The 19,796-nt window shown below is 40.5% G+C and overlaps 1 protein-coding gene across 11 annotated transcripts in view; it reads left to right on the forward strand.

Annotated features, from left to right (window-relative positions):
- The window catches only part of Mast4 (microtubule associated serine/threonine kinase family member 4), a 541,638-nt gene that overhangs the window by 341,613 nt on the left and 180,229 nt on the right, over positions 1–19,796 (forward strand). Inside the window, exons 1-2 of one of the 11 annotated variants that reach the window (XM_013144427.3) lie at positions 1,031–1,612; positions 5,413–5,493. The exons of 9 other annotated variants lie outside the window; for them this stretch is intronic. In XM_013144427.3, the coding sequence (XP_012999881.1) occupies positions 1,566–1,612; positions 5,413–5,493 (128 nt within the window). In that variant the 5' untranslated portion in view covers positions 1,031–1,565. Of the gene's footprint in view, positions 1–1,030; positions 1,613–5,412; positions 5,494–19,796 lie in introns of those variants that run through there. One more of the 11 variants, XM_063258281.1, reaches the window with a different exon arrangement.

A 19,796-nucleotide genomic window follows, 5' to 3' on the forward strand; every position in this document is an offset into this window, starting at 1 on the left:
TGAAGGCAATGACTAGCCAGTGACAGTATTTCCAGTAGGGCTGTTGCCACTGAAGGGATAGGAGGGTTGATCAGTTCTGTGAGCCCACACATATGGAGATATCATAGAGCAAATTAGTAGACAAGGGTTTAGGAAAGGCTTCTGGGAATGTCACATAAACCTGCAATGTCCCCAGGGACCTCTTTTTGAGTTAGCAACAGCTCGCTGGAAGGTCACAGAACTGAGGGAGACTCTACATCAAGGAGAAAAATAGGATGGAAGCCGCCAGAGCCAGGTGCAGCTTTGGAAAGGTGAGAAGGTGTCTGGGTTGCAGCCTGCCTTTCCTTCTTTCAGAGCCCCATCGCCTGGTGTTCTTGCCCACAAGGCCTCTGGGCGAGGAGCTAGCACACCAGGATCTAACCCTGGCCCTGCCATTAACTGTGTGTCCTCCATCCCTTTATCTGTGTATGATAGGGTTTGACTTCAGTACCTTTAAATTTTAACTGTGTAAACAATACCTCTTCACCTAGTTTGATACTGTGTGTGTGTGTCTCCTTATAATACTTGAAAATTAGGATCCTTAATAAAGTTCTAATTTGTTCTAGTGTTTCTTCTTGACAAATTGATGGCTGCCAAATTTTGAAATGTTTTAAAATGCATCAGAGGAAGTGAGTCAGATACGTTCTTCTTAGACGACAATGGAAGTACTCTTAGTTCCAAGTTATGAATGCTGTGAAAAAGTGTGTCCTTTGAATAAATACAGGATGGAACTTTCAGGCTCTCAAAGCATATGTTGTCTCTTTCCTCTCTAATTCATATTAGATTGCTTTTATAAAGGACGGAGCACCAAGATGTTCTTAAAAGTCAGCTTTTCAAAAACAGAAATACAAGCTCCTGTCTCTTATGTTTCTAGTTGGTATTTGCTGTTATAAGGTTTTGCCTGTTCAACACATCTTTGCCTCAAAACAGAGTTCAACTTCCCCCAAATTTCCATAGTTAGTTTAGTCCCCTTCTGATGATTGCCATATATAGAAAAAAAATCTAATTATTTTCACTAGGCACCATTTCTCTTCTCCTGTGGAACACGAGTGATTTTGTTAACTCCATGGGGGAAAATAAAATGCAGCTTCTTGGAGTGGCCAAATGCTGTTCTGTGGTGTCACAGAAGGGGAGGGGGTGGTTGATGTTTGCGGAAATAAACTCTTTTAAGTATGATACTTATGCTTTGTTTTGCTTCTCACCCCCGAAAAGAACTTACCATTTCACTGAGATGAAAAGTGGGTCTGTGAGTAGAACGACTTTCTTAAAAAAAAATTGAGAAACCAATTACTTGATATGCAGAGCTGCAAGCCTCGTTCCCTTAACGAAATCAGTGCAGTGTGCACTGCCGTTAACCTGAGAAGAGCCGCTGACAGCTCTTGATTACGCTGGAGGTGGAAGGACCCAAACTTGCAGGATCCCCCTCCCCCTCGAGAGGTTAGTAGTCCAGTCCTTTAGAGAGGTTCCTTTTGGCTCTCTGTCATCACCGGGACGCTGGCAGGGACGTGTGGCATGGTTACAATAGAGTGTGCTAACATATAACAACCATGAAAGCCCAGCGGGAAAGGCTACAGATTCCGGGGCTGACCTTGGAGTAAGTATTGTCTGTCTTTAATATTTTAATGCTTTCTGCATGGCACTCGTTTTCCTGCGACCAATAGCTATTTAGCATTTGTTTGTACTGACAGCCTTAGAGCGCTGCAGTGTGAGGTGGCGAAACATGTCTTAAATGCATGGCATTTGGTTTCAGCTGATGTGGAAACCCAGACCAAGCATTTTACATTGCAGGCAGAGGAAACGCGCTGCTGCATATTTAAAGTTACTAAACCTCAGTTCTGGAAACATCTTAACAGCTCATTGTGAAAGAATGTATCAGTAGGCCATGGTGTATGTCTTTTTTTCCTTCTCTCTGTTTGTTTATCCTTATGCTGCCTGTTTCTAAAGAAAGGCCTCTGTCTGCATTGAATAATAGAAAACATTACAATGGATTAGAGTACAAGAGAAGGGTTATTTGTGACAGTCATTAGATGCGATCCATGTTTTATCAGTGCAACAGAATATTAATGAACTGGAGTCTGTTTAGAATCCTCTCTGCAGTCTCCAGCCACTGCATGCAATGTGTTTACCTAGTTGAGCTCTGTATTTGCTTAGCTGTTTTTTTTTAACCCATTAACTCATGTCACTGCCTTCTGATTTGATGTAGCTACGTGAAAATGTCCACAGCTAATCTGTGGCGCAGAAGTTAGACATCTGTGAGGCAGGAAGTGTCAGCAAATTTTTATTTTAAATCTGTTAGTCAAAGATGCAGAAGCTGTGAGTTGGTCTGTGCTGGCACTTCAAATAATAAACAATAAAATATAAATCTGTTAGAAAAATAGAAATACCCCTTTTTCTCACTGACAGCACAGATGAAAAAAAAATTGTATTTTCATGAAATCTTTATACTGTAGTTCCAAAAATCTCATACTGGACTATCTCCAGGAAGAGGCTGCGGGAGAACTGTGCCCAGTTCTAAGCATTAATTCTTCCTCTTGAATTCTATAGCTATGCCATACAAGATAATTTATTCCTCAATTAATGAAATAAGAAATGTACCACATTCTGAAGTGGATACCTTTTAAGTCAATCCTTGCTCTAAAATTGTACACTGATTTTATACAGATGAGGGACTCCCGTATACAAAGTTAGAGGGATCTTCCAAGCTTCTCGCTAAATGTGCCAGCTGCCAGAGACACAGACAGTATTTTCCCATTGCGTTAACTGTTGTTCCCATTTCACCCACCCTGACACTCCACCTCACCTACGTGGAATGTTTCAGTGGTTCGTGTTCCTTCTCTCGCTTCCCTTCTGCTCTCTAGCACTCTGGAGAGGTACAAAGCTATCCAGAGTTCTGGCTTTAACTACAGCCAGATTCACCACTAGGATTTAGCTGTGCTGCTTGCAGTGTTATTCTTTTAGGTTTTAGTAGATATCATTTCATATTTAAGCCTTTCTGCTTTTCTTTCATTTTTAGCATCTTGCCCACTTTAACAGGTCACACTTCAAAGTAACTTCTAGAATATAAACTCAGTTGTGTCAAATGTTCCATTTTATAATTTTCAAGACTGAGGCATGCTGTGAGTTTTACAACTTTGGTGACAGTAGACATAGGAGATGGCTGAACAGAGGGGGTTCTCTGGAGTTTGATTTGGTATCTCACCACCCCTGCCCACCTAGCCTTTACCTTGGTAAATGTTACTATGGCTTAAAATAGATTATTCTTTTCACCTGAGGAGCTTAAGTATAAGATACGATTACTCTTAAATGTCATTGAGTAATAGCATGTAATTTCCTTTGAACATTTGTTTACTGTGAAACATAAAATTACTCAAGTAGACATAGCTAACTTTATATTCATTCATGGAAATAGGTAGTCTTTGAGTAATTTCAGTCTGTAACCACTGCAGAGAAATGTTACAATGAAAACTCTGATCACTGATTTTTATGAGAAGCAGATTTATTATATATAATTTTGCTTATTAAGGGTCCTAACTTACAGATCAGATGTCTAGAATTCTGAGACATTACTGTTTTTCAGGAAGTTTATTATATACATACTATACCTATCAAGTATCACATGAACATATTTTATGTGACAACAGTAAGCAATTTCCAATTCTTATTTCAGAAACAGAAAACTTAGATGTGAGATACCAAATAAATATTTCAGAAATTAGTGAGTGATTAACATGTACAAAAATTCCTGACCTCTGGATAGCCTGTACCTGGCTTTGCAGTTCCTGAGAAAGAAGATAGATGTTTTTCTTTCTTAATATAGTGTAAATATAGACTCTGCTTCTTAGATACGTCACAGTACACATCGTATGATTACTTCTGGAGACAAGGAGTTAATGGTACCTATACTTATCTATTTTAGGACTGGAAGGGATAAAGCTGTCTAGGTTGTAGATAAAATGACAGATGTGTCAGTGGACATTCCTGAGGGCTTTCCAATGAGCTGCTAAGTTCCAGTACATGATGGTTAAGAGCAGCAGCTTTTTAATGTGATTCAAATGCATACAGAGACTTGTGCCTTAGTTTACCAAAGGCTGGGACCAAACAAAACAATGACTTTAGGAGTTATCAAGTCGTATCAAATGTTTGATGACTTTGAACAATAGTATTATATTTCAGTTTCAGACAGAGCCAACTCTCAATTATCTATAACAGGAAATAAGGTTATCACTAAGACTTTGTGAAAGATTGTGAACCCATGTTTGTGAAAGATTGTGAACCCATGTTTTGTTCTGACCACTGTTGCTAATAAAAGGTTGAAGCAGACGCTGTGCACCGCCATCCCAAGACCCCCTTTCTAAGATAGGAAAACATGATATGATGTAAAGCATTCTCTGTGGAAAGACAGGATGTTGTTTAAAAGGCAGTAATGTCTATTACTTCAGCCTAAGAAATGGGGGCATAATACCTAATTTTTAGTTTAATTTTGTCATAAAAATATCTGAGAATTGTCAAGTAGTACCTTTGTATTTTGATGGATCTATTGCTAGACTTCTTATATATAATTTGTGTTACTTCCCTATCAGAGGAAAGGCCTGGAATCAAAAGAAAAAATGATGAATAGACTATCCAGCTACCTGTAATGAATATTTGAGAGTTGGCTGAATATACTTGGTGAATTGGATGCATTGGTGTGGGATGGGAAGCTGTTATAATGATCCACAGATAGTTGTATTTTAAAAAAAAAAAAAAACCCTCTGGAAAGTAGAGTAATACAGATAGCTACATGAAAGAATTTCTCAAGTTATTTGTTATGGATATAAGCATAAGAAGCCTGTTTTAAGTCGTTGCTCCTGAGGATTAGAGAAAAGAAGGTTATTGAGTTTTTATTGTAAGGAAGACTTATTTTTCCTGAAAAGTACTTAAGAAACATATCTATCTTACGTGAAAGTGTTAGTTGCTTTACTTTTTAAAAACTACAGTATTTAAACTGAATTTTTACTTGCATGGTCTGCTAACTACTTCCATTTAGTTCTGCTAGAGATTTGCCAACAATTCTTAATCTGGAAGAGAGTTGACTCAATTTAAAATGGCACTGGGTTTTCTTTGATGTAAAAATCACATGTTGAAGATACCTGTCAAATGGCTTTGTACAGAGAAAAATCCTCACAAAAAAATGGTAGCTGTAGTTTTTAAAAGGTAAATTTCAGCAGGAAGCCTTTGACTTATTCTGCATTTTAGAGCCAAAAGGGATGCAAGTGATTAGATGATTACCTGGTGATACTGATAATCCTGCCATAGTGATTCTGGCCTTAAGGGAATGCAGCCTCGTAAGTGAGAGATGCTATTTTTTCCTGCAATCATTTCTCCCACTTGGAATGACATTATTTTAACTTGCAGTCTCACTCCAAGGAGCCTGAGTCCAACCCCATCCAGCCCAGGCAGTCCTTGTAGCCCTCTCATCGCATTTCACTTCTGGAGGTAAGCGCGCTCCAGGGCCTGCCAGGGCTGTGCTGTCTTTCAGTTACCCCAGGGCGCCTACCAGGATCTGAGTCCTCTGAACTCTACAGTCTACACTATGCTGCCTTTAAATGCTACTCTAGCTTGAATGTACAGAATGAGGAAATTGGTGGAATTATTTATTGGAAGACTTTGATGCTTATTGAGAAAATGTTCTTATTTCATGTATTACATCTTATGAATATTTGGCTTGGTGTTGGGTGATTAGTTTGACTTCTGTGTGTCCATTGCAGTTTTTTATGTTGCTTTCTTAAACGATTTGCAATGAATTCTGTAAATTTGGATCTATCTCTTATAATGATGCAACTTATTAAAGTTTCTATAAAAAATTTCCTGATTCATGTTTAGAGTTTCATAGTATTTGTTGCCAGAAATTATTTTATATGCTATTATTTATAAGATAAGTTATCAAAAAAGATTCACAATTTTAATTTTTTTTTAAATTCCCACTTGCATCCTCCACCTCACACTGAGAGGTTGATTTCATTTCATTTTTCTCTGTTTAGTAGAGAAAATTTCCTAAGGAACTCTTCTTGTGTTTTAGCACAGTTTGTTTTTAAGGATTCATGACAGAAAACACTACTAAGAATTGAATTACAGTGCATATATTCTAATAGACTTCATGAATTCACTATTTGTGGATATAGTGCATCTTCCTTTATCTAATTAGAAGATATACCAAGTACTTAGCATCACTCTCCAGTTTTGTTTAGGTTTTTGTAATCTTGAGGAAGAAAATAGAACTAATCTTTGGTTGATAAGAAGGGCATCTGAAATAATTTTTTATTAATACATACTCATCATTTTTTATATATAAACAAATGAAAAGTTTCTTACTTATGGCCATTTCCTTAAAAATACTAACCTACAAGCTTTGGATGGTATCAGTGAGGTAGTTATGCATATTTGTTTCTCTCAGGTTTCTAAAGTAAGTCTATTCTGAAATCCGTAAAGAGAAAAAGACTAGGGAAATGAATTAATGATTTTTAACTTTGTTTCTACCCTTTTGTTGATAGGATTATATTTATTATTACAAATATATCATATATTTAATATTATAAAAGTGACTTTCAATGTGAAAGTTTTACATAATGGCTTTTATACAGCATCATCTGAATATAACAGATCTTAAAGTATATAAATATTTTTTCCTCTAGCTGGAGTATTCTACTGCTCTTGTAGTTAGTCTGTTTTTGCTAATCCAATCACAAGAAATTGAACTGTCTTCTGAATGTTTTTCATCCTCTGTCACATATGTTCACAAAATACTCATATTTCTCTCCCAAAGATAGTTGACTATCCAAAATAAAGATGCTATTCCAATAAAGTCCCCAGTGGAGAAGAAAAGAGAACCCAGTGAAATGTTATCATGCTGCAGAGGAGGGTGACATTCTGAAATGTGTTTTAGAGAAAAGTTTTTAAGAACTGAGAAAGACTTTGAAAAATCTTGGGAGTTCAGTCTTGGAGGGATGGGAATGAAGGACAAAAATCAGAGACAGAAAATAACAAAATCAAGGTGGTAAGAAAGTATGGTATGTTATAAAATAATGTGTGTTGATAAAACATGAGGTGGATGGAATAGAAGAAAACTATGGAGATGCAGAAAGATTAATATGGGCTTAAAATTAATTGGGGACCATATGATGGAGTGCCTTGTCTACTAAGCTAAGAATTGACTTTCATTATTTAAGCATTTAGGAGTCATAGATGTTTTTGAGAAAGGAATGACCAATCTAAATTCAGTGTGTGGAAATGTATCCTTATTGGCATGGAGAATACATTAGATTCTAAGCATAACTACAGGGAGGATGCTGGTCTTGGATTAGAACAATTACAATGAATGTAATTAAAAATTACAAAGTACTCTATGGTTGGCCAAGTAGTTTATATATATGATTTCATTCAACTTAATCTGTGAGACAGGATAGAATATTATTTCTGCTTATAAAGGAATATGCTAACACACACAGAGGTTAAGTAGCTTAGTTGTAGGCTTGGACTCCAAATGAAATCCCACATCTTTCTATTGTGACTAATTTAAGCCATTCACACTGCTATGAGATCATTCATAGTGAATTTTTATTATCTGGTTTATGTAGACCTTATGACCTTCTTTCATCACTTTTATTTCCCCAGTGCCTCCCTCAATACATGGAAAGGTTTATTAAAGAATAAGTGGGTGAGAAGTAGAAGAGAGATAAGTTACAGTGTTGCTAACAAATCAACTGCCAAATGCATGTTTGAATACAGCAGCATTGCATTTATCACTCATAGATCAAGAGTTTGGAGAGAGGATCTGCTTGATGGAGTCCTTCAGGGATCCAGGGAAATCTTTCACATATGACCTTCAAGGTTGTCCTAGGTGCCAACATGTAGAGGAAGGGAAGAGTAGGGATCTGCACTGTGGACCTGGAAGAGGCTCACGTCCACCCTTTCCTGGGAATGCAGTATTCTGACCATCCTTAATTAAATATGGTTTACTTGGATCTAAGAAAAGAGGAAATAAATTTTATAAATAGCAATTTTTGTGACAAAAGTTTTCACCAGATGTCCATAGTAGGCATTCAGTAGCTAATTCTTGACGGACAATTGCCATTGAGACTTCTAGCACTAATGTCTTGACTGGGACCCAAGAGAGGAGAGGGAAGAGAAATGTAGAAGTGATGAGTCTGGCCATGAACATATTGAGCCACTTCTAGATCAGGTAATCTGGTTGATACTCTAGCATTAGCTGTCTCTGGTAGTGTACCCCCAAATGATGGTTTAATATTATAAATGATAGCAATCCAAATATGTTTTGCTGTTCTGATAAGGCCTGTATTGTATCCCTGCACATTTTGTTCTCCCATTGGCTGTGTGGGTCAGATTTCTTCTTTGTTCCTTTATTCCTGACTGGGGTTTGAGAGTCTGGGGAGAGTGACAGGAGTGCTGTCTTTGAGTGCTGACACAGGGTTTCTAAATACGGTGGTGAAAGATTCTGTTCCTTTCATAGTCAAGCCCTGGGGGCAGGCTATGTAGCGACCTGAGTCAGCTCTTCATCTCCAGCAGGGCTCAGGTCAGGCTTCATGAATGCTGGCCAGGAAGGAGAGGTCTGTCGCGTCCAGCAGAGCTCACTTGCTGGATAGAATTTATGTTTGGGGAAGGAGATCTGGCATTGCTGTGTGGCAGTTGTGGCAAGGCAGATTTTGGCTCAGTGTGAGGGGAAGGACTTTTGTAGGACACTCTCTGAGCTTGCAGTGGGCTCCCTCATCAGACCATCAGTTCAGGGTGGCCAGGCGCCCACTTGGCTGGAGAGATGCAGATGGCACTCCTGCAGTGACCAGAGCATTAGCCTACAGTTTGACCAAAGGCCTTTCCATCTTGAAATCCTGCCACTCTTTTTTGTTTGTTTTGTTCTGTTTTATTCTTATAGTAAATCTGGAGAAAGACTTAAAATACATACTCATTCACAAACAAAAATAGCCCCTATCACTTTTATCAGCTACCAGTGAGACAGAGGGAGCTTTAAGGCCTTATATGGAAATGAAGTACACCTGTATATCCCACTTTGAAGGCAGCACAGTCACTCAGGACTTCCCACAATCCCTAGTTCTCAACTGACTACCACTTAGGGGCTATTTATGTAATGATGACATCCATGCCTTCTGAGCGATGTGGGTGTGAACTATGCTGGCTCAGAAGCTGGACTGTGCCTAGATAGTACGAATCCAAAGGAAGCTGCCTCATGGTACCCTTTTATGATTTTTTTGTAGCACCCAGCATCTCTCATCCCCAGTAAATAGCTGGAGGCTGGTGACAGTATTTCTGTTGTGGAACTGCAATGGTCTCGTGTTTCTGTTCCGTCTCCTAACACTGGGGTGGATGAAAACCACCAAGCACTTGCCACCCTGCCTGTGTTCCTCCTTTCTCTTTTACATCTCCTATCCTTTTCTTTGCTCCTCTATTTGATTCCTGGAGCCTTGAGGTGGTAAATACACAGTCTGCTATGCCAAGGTTGGCAAAGAAAAGGTGGATTTACCCTCCCTGTGTCTCCCTTTGTTTCAGCACTGCCTGAAAACACACATGCCACTTTACCAGTGGGATGTAGTACTAGTTTCAGAAGAGTATTGTCATTGTGCTATAAACTCCAAGAGGACAACAAGCTTAATTTTTTTTCCTTACATATATTCACAAAGCTAAAGTGGTGCCTGATACACAAAGCTAATGTAGTGCCATAAATATATATTGATTAAATGAATGATGTGATTGCTTGGAACTCAAACCTGTTCTTATGTCCTCACCTGTGCTCAAAATGTGACAGATAGTTACATCCCAGGTATGTTTGGAAAATGCTCCATACACCTTGAAAGGTAAGGCTTGCAGTTTGATTCTTCCATAAACTGTAAGTTACAGCTGTCAAAATGTAAAAACTGACCAGGTAGCAACTATAAATAAAGCAAGGATGAAGGACAAAGTAGAAAGCATGACTGATAACAGGTAGATCCCAGAGCATATTGAAGACTATGCATGGCTAGGGTGAGATACACAGCAGATAATCTAGGAGATGGGGCAATCACAGAGTGAAGAAGAAAGAACTGAGAGCCACGGAGCAGAGGCCTGTCCATCTGGCTTATTGCTGTCTCCCTAGCATCTTGGTGGTAGGTGGGACAATCCCTGACACGCAATGTTCAACTTAACAATTTATCAACTTTTCCATTGTACAAAGGCAATATACATTCAATAGAAAATATACTTTGAATTTTGAGTTTGGCTCTTTTCCTGGGCTAGTGCTGTGTGGTAGGATGTTCTCTTGTGATTCTAGGTGCCTCCAGTCTGCCCTGTGATCATGAGGAGGAACAGCTGAATGTGACAATGTGCTGTGTTGCTGAGCTAGTATGTTCAGTAGCTTAGGTATGCTGAGTATATGTTAACCGGGACATAACGCCATTGTGCACTGAGGAGCATCAACACTAGATACTAAATAACTTAAGCAGTCATTGTATGCATTTTGAAGCAAGAAGAAAATTTTGATTTGGGGTTTAGGGGTTACATCTGAAATACTGAATGCCTTCAATGAGTCCATATTCACTCATGGTGACATTCTGTCTCCACTTGGGTTGCTGTTGCCCTTTATTTATGGGTTCTTGTTCTCTAGAATGGACCCCAGCTACCTGCATCCATGTCACATGGCTGAGCCTGGAGGAACTGGACTCTGGTATCCAACACAGTAGGAGTCATAGCACCTGAGTCTTGGTTAGTGTGCCCACACGTACGAGCTCTGTGACCCTGAGCAAGTCGAGAACTTCTTGGACCCTTGTTGTCTTAATCTGTGAATCTCCTACTTCAGTGATAACGTAAGAATCATAGCTTAATCGTGTCTAGTGCAGTGACTTCAGATTAGTAAGAGTGGGGTGTATGGTAGTCTTGGAAGTGCTGGAAGGAAAGGCAGACAGTAGCTTAACAGAGGAGGCCATGGAGGACAGTTCTCACTTCATCCAGTTCCGTCAGAGCTGGTGCATTTGTCCTGCTGCTGCTGGAAAGGTTAGTGGGGACCCACAGCTGGTTGTTCCCTGTCACTTGCCTTGTTGCCATGGTGAGCTGCAGCCTTAGTGTTTACCAAACACATGGCAGTATGTTCTGATTTCCTGTCTCCATCTCTCTAGAAATGTGTATGATTGGGAAAGTCACCTGACTGCTAAACCACTATATCCTTTTAGTTTCATTTACTTTACAGGATGAGTAGGACTGTTTGGCTCTTTTATTCTATCGCTCCTCCCTCTCACTTTGTAGGAAACCTTGAAAAAAATCTGGAGGAGCTGCTCCAGATGGTAAATTCTCTGTACACTACAGACACCAGTTCCTGTGCTTTTGTGAATGTGATGGTTTAATGAATTGCCTTGTGCATCCTGAGTTTTATTTCTGAATTGTTAACTAGTGCCAAATCTGTGCAGCGCAGACCCTGTGAGGAATGGCTTTACCATAGAAGCATAAGTGAGCTGGGTAGCACATACACTGCTGGCTCTGTGGCTGTGTGGGGAGCAGAGAGGGGGAGATTTGTGGTCTGAGATCTCACTGGAGCGGCTGCAGGGGACGTGTGCACAGGTCAGTTAGCACTGTTCCATGCTTCACCTGGCTTTTGCAGGTGCCACCACCAAGAGACTGCTGTTGATTGTAAGAATATAAAGGAGGAATGAGGTTATGTAATTGTGATACTCCAGCGGGAGAGATGGGAGAGCTGAGAGGTGGACCTCATGGGGTAAGCAGTAATGGGGAAGGATGCGTATCATGCTTTTGCTGCAGAAACACACTTAGATGGTTTCCTTTGGTTTTTTCACATGTGTTACTTTTTCAGTGTACATTATAAGCTCATCTGCTGTAAAGTTGGCAAGCCTGGTTGGGGACAAAATCTCACAAGGTCAGGTGGCAAGCAGAGCTGTCAAGACCTGTGGAATACATTCGTCCTCACAGAGCCTTAGTGGACATGCATAGCTGCAAACAGGTCACAGGCCCCAAGAGCAGCCCTCGGCCCTGTTGGTCATGATGACTCGCAATTTTTCTCTCATGTGCCCCCTATTATTGCACATTCGCTGTTCTGTTTGGTCTGCTGACTGGAATTAAAGGCCAAGATTATCAACCCAGATATTGGCCTGCATAGCAGCTTAAATTTCTCATGTTGGTAGAGAGCTTGCAATGTGCCTTGTGGTGTTGATGCTTTACATTTATCAACTCATGTAGTTCCCACCCTGCACCTGAGAGGCAAATATGTGTTCATTTTATAGATTTGAAAACTGAGGCATAGAAAATTGAGGCATAGAAACTCATCTATGGTGACCAGTTTGCCCAGGTTTGGATTGATATAGGCATTTGTCCCAGTGAGATTATTAAAAGTACCCCCCCTTTTACTTTCTTTTTTCCCCCCTTTTACTTTCAAGTCCTCCGATTTTGAACAACTAATTATATCCACCTTCCTCTGTGTGTGTGTGTGTGTGTGTGTGTGTGTGTGTGTGTGTGTGTGTGTGTGTCTCAGGCTTCGTGTCACTTAGACAGCCAGCTGAAGAACCTGTGTCCCTGTCCTGTGTCCACGCTATCATCTAGCTTCAGCTTATGGTCATTATAAGTTGGATTTTGGAGAATAGTACCCCATTTGCAACAGGGAAGAGATTTTATTGTTCAGTCTGGAGCTCCTCTGCTGAGCTTCCAACATATTTTTCAGTCCTGACCAAAGTGTATCTATGGGAGTGGGAGGTAAGGCTGTGTTTTGCCACACAGAGCCCTGTGTATCTTTCCATTTAAAAAAAAAATCTTATTTTAAACAGAACTTAGGTGATGTAATTAGGGTTAAATTGGATTCTTTTGGAAACCAGGCCAGGGGCCCCTGGGACTGTGATATCCATGTTGCTTGAGTCTTAGCAGACTTTGCCTATTTCTTCAGCTGGTACTGGCTTGTTGCCAATCCGAGAATGGCAATGTTCTTAACATGACTGCATGTGATGTTCTGTGGGTCTTTTGAGCGCATTAGGGGAGCAGACTCCGCAGGCCTGAAGAAGCCTCACATTTGCAAAGAGCCAGAACACTTCCTTTACCACCCCTCTATAAACATTGCTTTGGCCCCCGAACTCAGAATAGTCATTACTGTATGTATGTGTTGCATTCTTGTGGCTGAGATGCAGTTCCCAACCCTCACAGTTGAAAAGAGGATAGGCGTATTTCGGCTCATGGTTTGTAGAGGTTTCAGACTGTAGTTGGCTGACTCTCAGGCAGGTGGGCTTGGCAGAGGGGTGGCACACAGGAGAAAGAGCTCAGGACATAGTAGGAAGCAGAGCTTCAGAAGCAAAGAGAAGATAAAAGGACAAGAGAGGGAAATGGACTTTTCTAGGCCATGCCCCCATGACCCAGCTTGGCTTTACCTGCATCATATTTAGCTACAAATTCACGAATAGACTAATTCGCTGATAAGCATCATACCTCATAATCCAATCACCTCCCAAGTCCCACCTATGAGCACATGAGGTTTTGTGGCAGACATCCAGATATAAACCATGATACTGATTTATATTCTTTATTTTTTCAGGGACAAATATTATGACTACTTCACTTAACCAACTTTTAAAATTTTGATTTTAGAATATATTAAAGTGACTATACTCTATAGAACTTTAACAGTTATCTCTTACTGGATTTTCTTGAGGCAAATAATAAAATTACTTGGGGGTGTCTGTGTGCGTGTGTGTGTGTGTGTGTGTGTGTGTGTGTGTTGTGGGAAATCTCTGTCCTCTGTTCCATTTTTGTGACTAGATTAAAGACCTTGTACATCATTTTTAAAAAAGTTGTTTCCCCTTTGTTAAAAAAATGTGGATACAGCCATTAACACCTACCCTGTTAGTAAGAGAATTAAGTTGTGATTCTCCTTGAAAGCATAAGCTGGTGCTGATGATGATATGCAGAGCAGAGTCGTCTCAGTGAGAGGAGTAATAAAATGCAGAATTTTAAAAACAATGTACTTGAGTTTCTCCAGCAGTAACATGGATAATAATACCTTCTGGAGGTGTCATGAGAATTAATTAGATAAGATTTGTAAAGTGTTCCAAGATGAGCGTTCTGTGTTACTTTTATCACCTTCCTATTGTTCTTAGAAACACAGCATTCAAAATGAACTACAAAACTCGACCTTGCTATCGAGGATGTTGCATATTCTAATTGCATGTGACACTGACTGAGGAGATATGATGAAGTTGGAAGAGCCATGCTGATAGTCCCTAGTGAAAAGAAAATGAGCTAAATTTCATGGATTCTTATACTTTTCTTCTTCTTTTTCCGTGACAGTTTATTTGACTGAATGGTGCCAGTTAATAAAACATCAAGGAAATACTCCAAAGTTGGAGGACATTTATTTCCTTGCGTGCTCTTAGAATTCTTTTTCCTCTTCTCTTTATTTAAAACAATACAGGTCTTGCTTCACCTACATGAGTCAAATTATGAGCCCAAAAGTCATCTTTAATTCTTTTCTTTTTCTGCAGTTTTTATTATGCACATGCAGATGTGTGATTGGGCAGTTCTGATGATCCTGCCTTCTCCATGGCTTTGCTTATTAACTCTACAGTACCACCTGCATCTGAGCTACCATTACTCATCCTTAGATTTTTAAAAAACATCGTTAACCAATCCACTTATTTGTATTCTCTATGCACTGATGTTTCTTTTTAAATTGATGTATGCAATACATAATAATTATATTCATCTTGGAGAGTTGGTACACATGCATAGGTACAAACATACATACCTACTCACATAAACCCCTAGATTTTTAGAATAGCCTTCTGGCCAATCCTCCTGCTTCAGTCCACCCTTCCCTTCTACATTGCGTCTCCACCCAGCTCTGAAGTCATCTTTGTGACTTCTAAGTCCCTGCTGCCTTTCAAACTTTTCAGTGGCTTCTTGCCCTCTCCCATGACCTGGCTTCATGCGGGCCCACACTCTTTACCTCTGGCCACATTGGACGCTGCATTTCCTTGACCACTCCAAGCATACTCCTGTGTCAGAGCTTTTGTCCCTTATTTCCTAGGACATTTTCTTCCTATTCCTTTAAAAAAAAAATTCCAAACCTTCAAAAAAATTGAAAGAAGTGTACAATCAACAGCATGTTCACCAATTAACACTTGGAACATTTGTTTTCTCACTCCCCTTTCTTCCTCTCAGCCCCTATATGTATTTTTTAACATTTTTTAATTTAAGGTTTTTTTTCTGAGCATTTTGCATACATTCATGTGCTTAACTCCTAAATACGTAAACGTGTTTCACTTAAGAACAAGTACATTCTCCTTCAGGACCAGGCCATCATTATTCTACCCTTGAAATTGTCCATTATTATATGATCAGCTGATGTTGAGCATCTTCAGGAATTCATAAAAAGTAGAAAGTTTTGCTTTGTTTACAGTGCTGAGAGTAAAACCCAGGGCCTTGTCAATGCTAAACAAGTGATCCACCACTGAGCTACACCCCCAGCCCCAGTAGTCCTTTTCTTTTCTCTTTTGTTTTTCCTTTTCTTTCCCTCTGTCTCTGTCTCTTTCTTCCATACAAGATCCATTTAAAATTAAATATTACCTTTGAATTCACAATCTCATCAGTCTGCTTTACCTTGGAAAGTTCTCTTTTGTCTTTTCAGAACAGTGACATTTTGGAAGCATGGTTATTGTGTCTGCATGCAGATTAAGCATTTTTAGCAAGAAATGGGGAGGAAGGAGATGTCCTGCCTCACATCCAGAATCCCAAAGCCTGGTGTCGGCGAGATTTTTCCATTTACTGATATCCGTTTGCTTTATTATGTAATCTTGTGTATCCTTTTCCTACAAGATTTCATCCAGTACATTTTGCATTCATTGATGGCCTCACTTTAATTAGTTATTACATTGCAGATTATCATACTTTTCTAGTTGTTATTTTCTTTTATTCTTCAGTTAAGGAATTTCTCCCACCTTATTTTTAGGAATAGTACTATTGACTTCTACCTTTTTCAAAGAAGAAAAAAAATATAACCCTCATACTTCTTTTTGGTGGCCATGTTATCTTAAATTCATCAGCAAACAGCCTCGAAAAGCTGACTCTTGGGTCCTTTTGACATGACTCTATTAGTCTTTGAGGTCATCGTCATTTTGTAGTACAACAAGATGTTCTAGCTGTCCAGAACAGTTAGAGGAACACACACATGGTACCCAAGTAGTTCACTCCTTCAGTTCCTTTTGGTCTGTACTAAATGTTCCTGGGACAGAGCAGCCACTTCAGCCACTGTGTGAGTACCCACCACTGTCCCTTCCCCTGCTTCGTGAGATTTGCTTTAGTAGGAAAGTGGATGTGCAAAGAATTAAGTTGTGTTATGCACATGTACCTTCTCCCCATAATGAATGTAGTCATTATGTAGTGCACACATGTACTAATAAAAATAAAAATCAAGCATGTTTGTTCGTTTGTTTGTTTGCTGACTGTCAAACCCAGCTAGAATGAGATTTTCAAGCTGTCAGGGACTTGCCTATTTTGTTTGCTAGCTGGGCGCTACCATCTGATATATAGTACAATCTCAACAAATGCTTCTTAAAGAGGTGGATGGTTTTGCCTATGTAGGGGCCCCATCAGTCCTTCTAGATTAGCTGTGGTTGTCTTTCTATTTTTTTTAACACTGAGATGTATCGGACTGACTGCAAGGGGTTCACAGGCTTCCATCTGGAGTTCATTGGAATTTTGCTCTGAGTTGCTCTGCTGCCGTTGGATTCTGGAAGTATTCGAACTGTTGCTAACAATGCTTTACAAATGGCACTCACTGCAGGCACTTGGCAGTTGATAGTGGAAGCGTTTAGGATGCAGATCCTCCTTCTCTGAACAGAAGGTCTGGCTATTTTAGAAATTTAGAAAATGAAACACTTGACTATGTTATAATTTTTGCATGGAATCTAATGCTGGGAACTAAAAACTGCGTAAAAGAAGGGATGAATTTTCTAAATGCAAACAAATCTATTTGTTCCATACATGATACCTTGAAAGCCTTCACAAGACTTACAAAGAATGAACTGGCTCTTGTCTTTAAAGAATTTCTGTTCTAGCTGAGAGGATCAGATTTCAGAAAACAATATGGAACGAAAGTCATAAATACTTCAATGTGATTGATTCGTGTGGTGGGCCAAGTTGTGGCCCCAGGATACCAGATCCTAGATGTCGAAACCAGTAAATGTTTCCTTTCTTACAAAGAGTCTCTGCTCTCTGAAGATATGGTTAAGAATTTAGAAATGGGGAGATTATCCTGGATTATATGATGGGCCCTAAATCCCATCACAGTGTTTTATAAGAGAGAGGGCAGAGGGAGTCTTGACACACAGAGCAGCTGGGAGGGACCAGGAACAGATTCTCTCCTGGAGCTTCCAGAGGGAGCATGGCAGGCTCATCCCTTGATTTTTGGCCTTTTGGTATTAATGTCAGACTTCTGGCCTCCAGGCTGCGAGAGTAAATGTCTGTTGTTTTAAGCTGCTGAGTTGATGGTAATTTGTTATAATACCCCGGTAAACAAATGCGGCAATAAACTGCATTTTCTTCTTTGTATTGTGACCACCAAATGACCCTGTGAAGGGACGTCTCCATCTACTTCAAAGACAAAGGATCAAGGCCTGGGAAAAATCCAATGGTTCAGATCAGTTGTCTCCATTCTTAGTCCAGGTAGCTTTCAGAGCAGCGCCTTCCTGTTAGCACCCCCAACCACCAGTCAGCAGACACTGCTGCTGATGTAGGTCCTGGAAGTTGCTCAGACTTCTGTGGCCAGAGAAATTAGGGACACATGTGGGCCAGGTGGCACCCTAAGACATCCTTAAAGGTTAAAGATGTTTGAGAACTCAAAGAATAACCAGCTGTTTCCAACCATCACAGCTGTTTGAAGCTTGAGCTTTTTTAACCTTCCAGATTTTGAATGCTTTTGAGCACCTATGTCCCTGCGTCCCTGTGGAGGAGAGCCCATCATGCTATCTTGTTTGCAGTCCACTGTAGTCCCTCTCATGGGGTCATCCTTTCCATATGCAGGGCAGATTCCTGATATAGTACATGCAGAAATGTATGAGAACACCTCAAGCAGGGCTCCATGAGAACATCATGGATCGACTGCAGTTTCTGCCCTTTGAGACATTAACCAGGAATGTACTTGGACTGACTCATTTTTTTCTCCCTGGCAGAGGTGTTAACAGTGGCAGGCCCTTGTTCTGGTTGTTATTTTAAAAGGCTCACTGTATTTAAGGTGTAGTTGGTAGTTGATGGGCTGTGGGGAGTGACTGGATCATGATTGATTTCATTCCATCACATGGATTCACCCACTGGTAAGTTTATAGCTCTATGGGAGGTGGCCCCAAACTGCATGAAACAGGCACGGGGGACATGGCTTTGAAGTGCCCCTTCCTCGCTGGCTCTTTCCTTCTCACTGTGCTTCCTGGCTGCCATGAGGTGAGCAGCTTTCCTCAACAGAGCCCTTCTGCCAGGATATTTCTGCCTCACTACAGGCTTGAAAATAGTGGAGCCAGCTGACCATGGATGGGAACCTCTGAAACTACCGCCAAAATGCATCTTTTTTCTTAAGTTATGTTTGTCAAGCATTTTGTTCCAACAATGGGAAGCTGACCAATACAGGCCTTCTGCAGGCCCATGCTGTAGGCATCGTGGTCCTCATGGTCTCCTCTGCTATTAATCCCTTCTTACTCCAGAGTCTGGACTTTGCTAACTTACTCAGCAGTCAGTTTGCTTGTGTGAGCTAGGTACTGGGAAGATGAAGATGAGGCGGATCACAGCCCTTCCCCAGGGAGCAACTGGACTTCTGTGGGAAACAGCCAGGGAACCCGTGTGAACATAGCGTGATAGCCCAAGTACAGAGATGACAATCTCATGCCATGCCCTCTGCCAACAGAGAAAAGAGCCAGGTGCTTGTGCACAGTACTCTGCAGGTTCACCCCAGAAGGGGACAGAGGAAAGAATCCCTAGACTGTGGCATCCGACAAGAAGATCAGAACAGTTAGTGTGTGGGCAGTGAAGATCTGAATATTTGGGGTGTTGGGATTATAAAGTGGTTCAGGCTTAGCCATGCTTTGCCAGCACTGTGTGGGTTCCTTGATCATGTGGGCTTCCAGATTAGCTTAGTGGACCTGAAATAGAGTATGGGTGGCTCCTCTGAGCATTTTTAGTAGCCACTGACCACCAGTCTCAACACCTTTGGGTCTATTCTCTTTTGTCAGTGGCAATGGGAGCTATAAGTGGAACTAAATTTTATAGATGCTGAGCAGAGACCAGAGGACTGAGAGCATCAGTTAGTCCAGAACTCTGTGGCAGCACCCTTTGTGGAAATTCAGGGAGAGACCATCTCCCTTTTGTGGAAATGGGAAACTTTGTTAATGTCAGGCATTTCTAGAACACCTCTAGTGATCCCTTGATTGAATTTTTCTTGATTTGTGAAAATATAGAAGGGAGAAATTACTGTGAACAAAGTTTACGAAGTCACATTTTATTCATTACTGCAGATGTTTGGGGGGGAAATACCGCTGCCTCTATGCGAGACTTTTTTCACTCAGTCTGTTGGCACTGTTGGGTTCAGACCCTCATAACAGCTGCATGGGCATAGTCCCTGCTCCACCTCAATGTCCCCATAAGATTATGCTTGAGTTTACTTTGCCTTCTGTTTCTTCCTGAAGAGAAAAATGAATAAACTACAGTGATGGAAGCAAATGAAATTCCATTTGACACTATTGTTTTGTGAAAATACAGCTTTGGGT

The sequence above is a fragment of the Cavia porcellus genome, unplaced genomic scaffold (genome assembly GCF_034190915.1).
Source record: "Cavia porcellus strain 051 isolate PalLab524CR breed Dunkin Hartley unplaced genomic scaffold, mCavPor4.1 scaffold_11, whole genome shotgun sequence".
NCBI classification, from domain to species: Eukaryota; Metazoa; Chordata; class Mammalia; order Rodentia; family Caviidae; genus Cavia; species Cavia porcellus.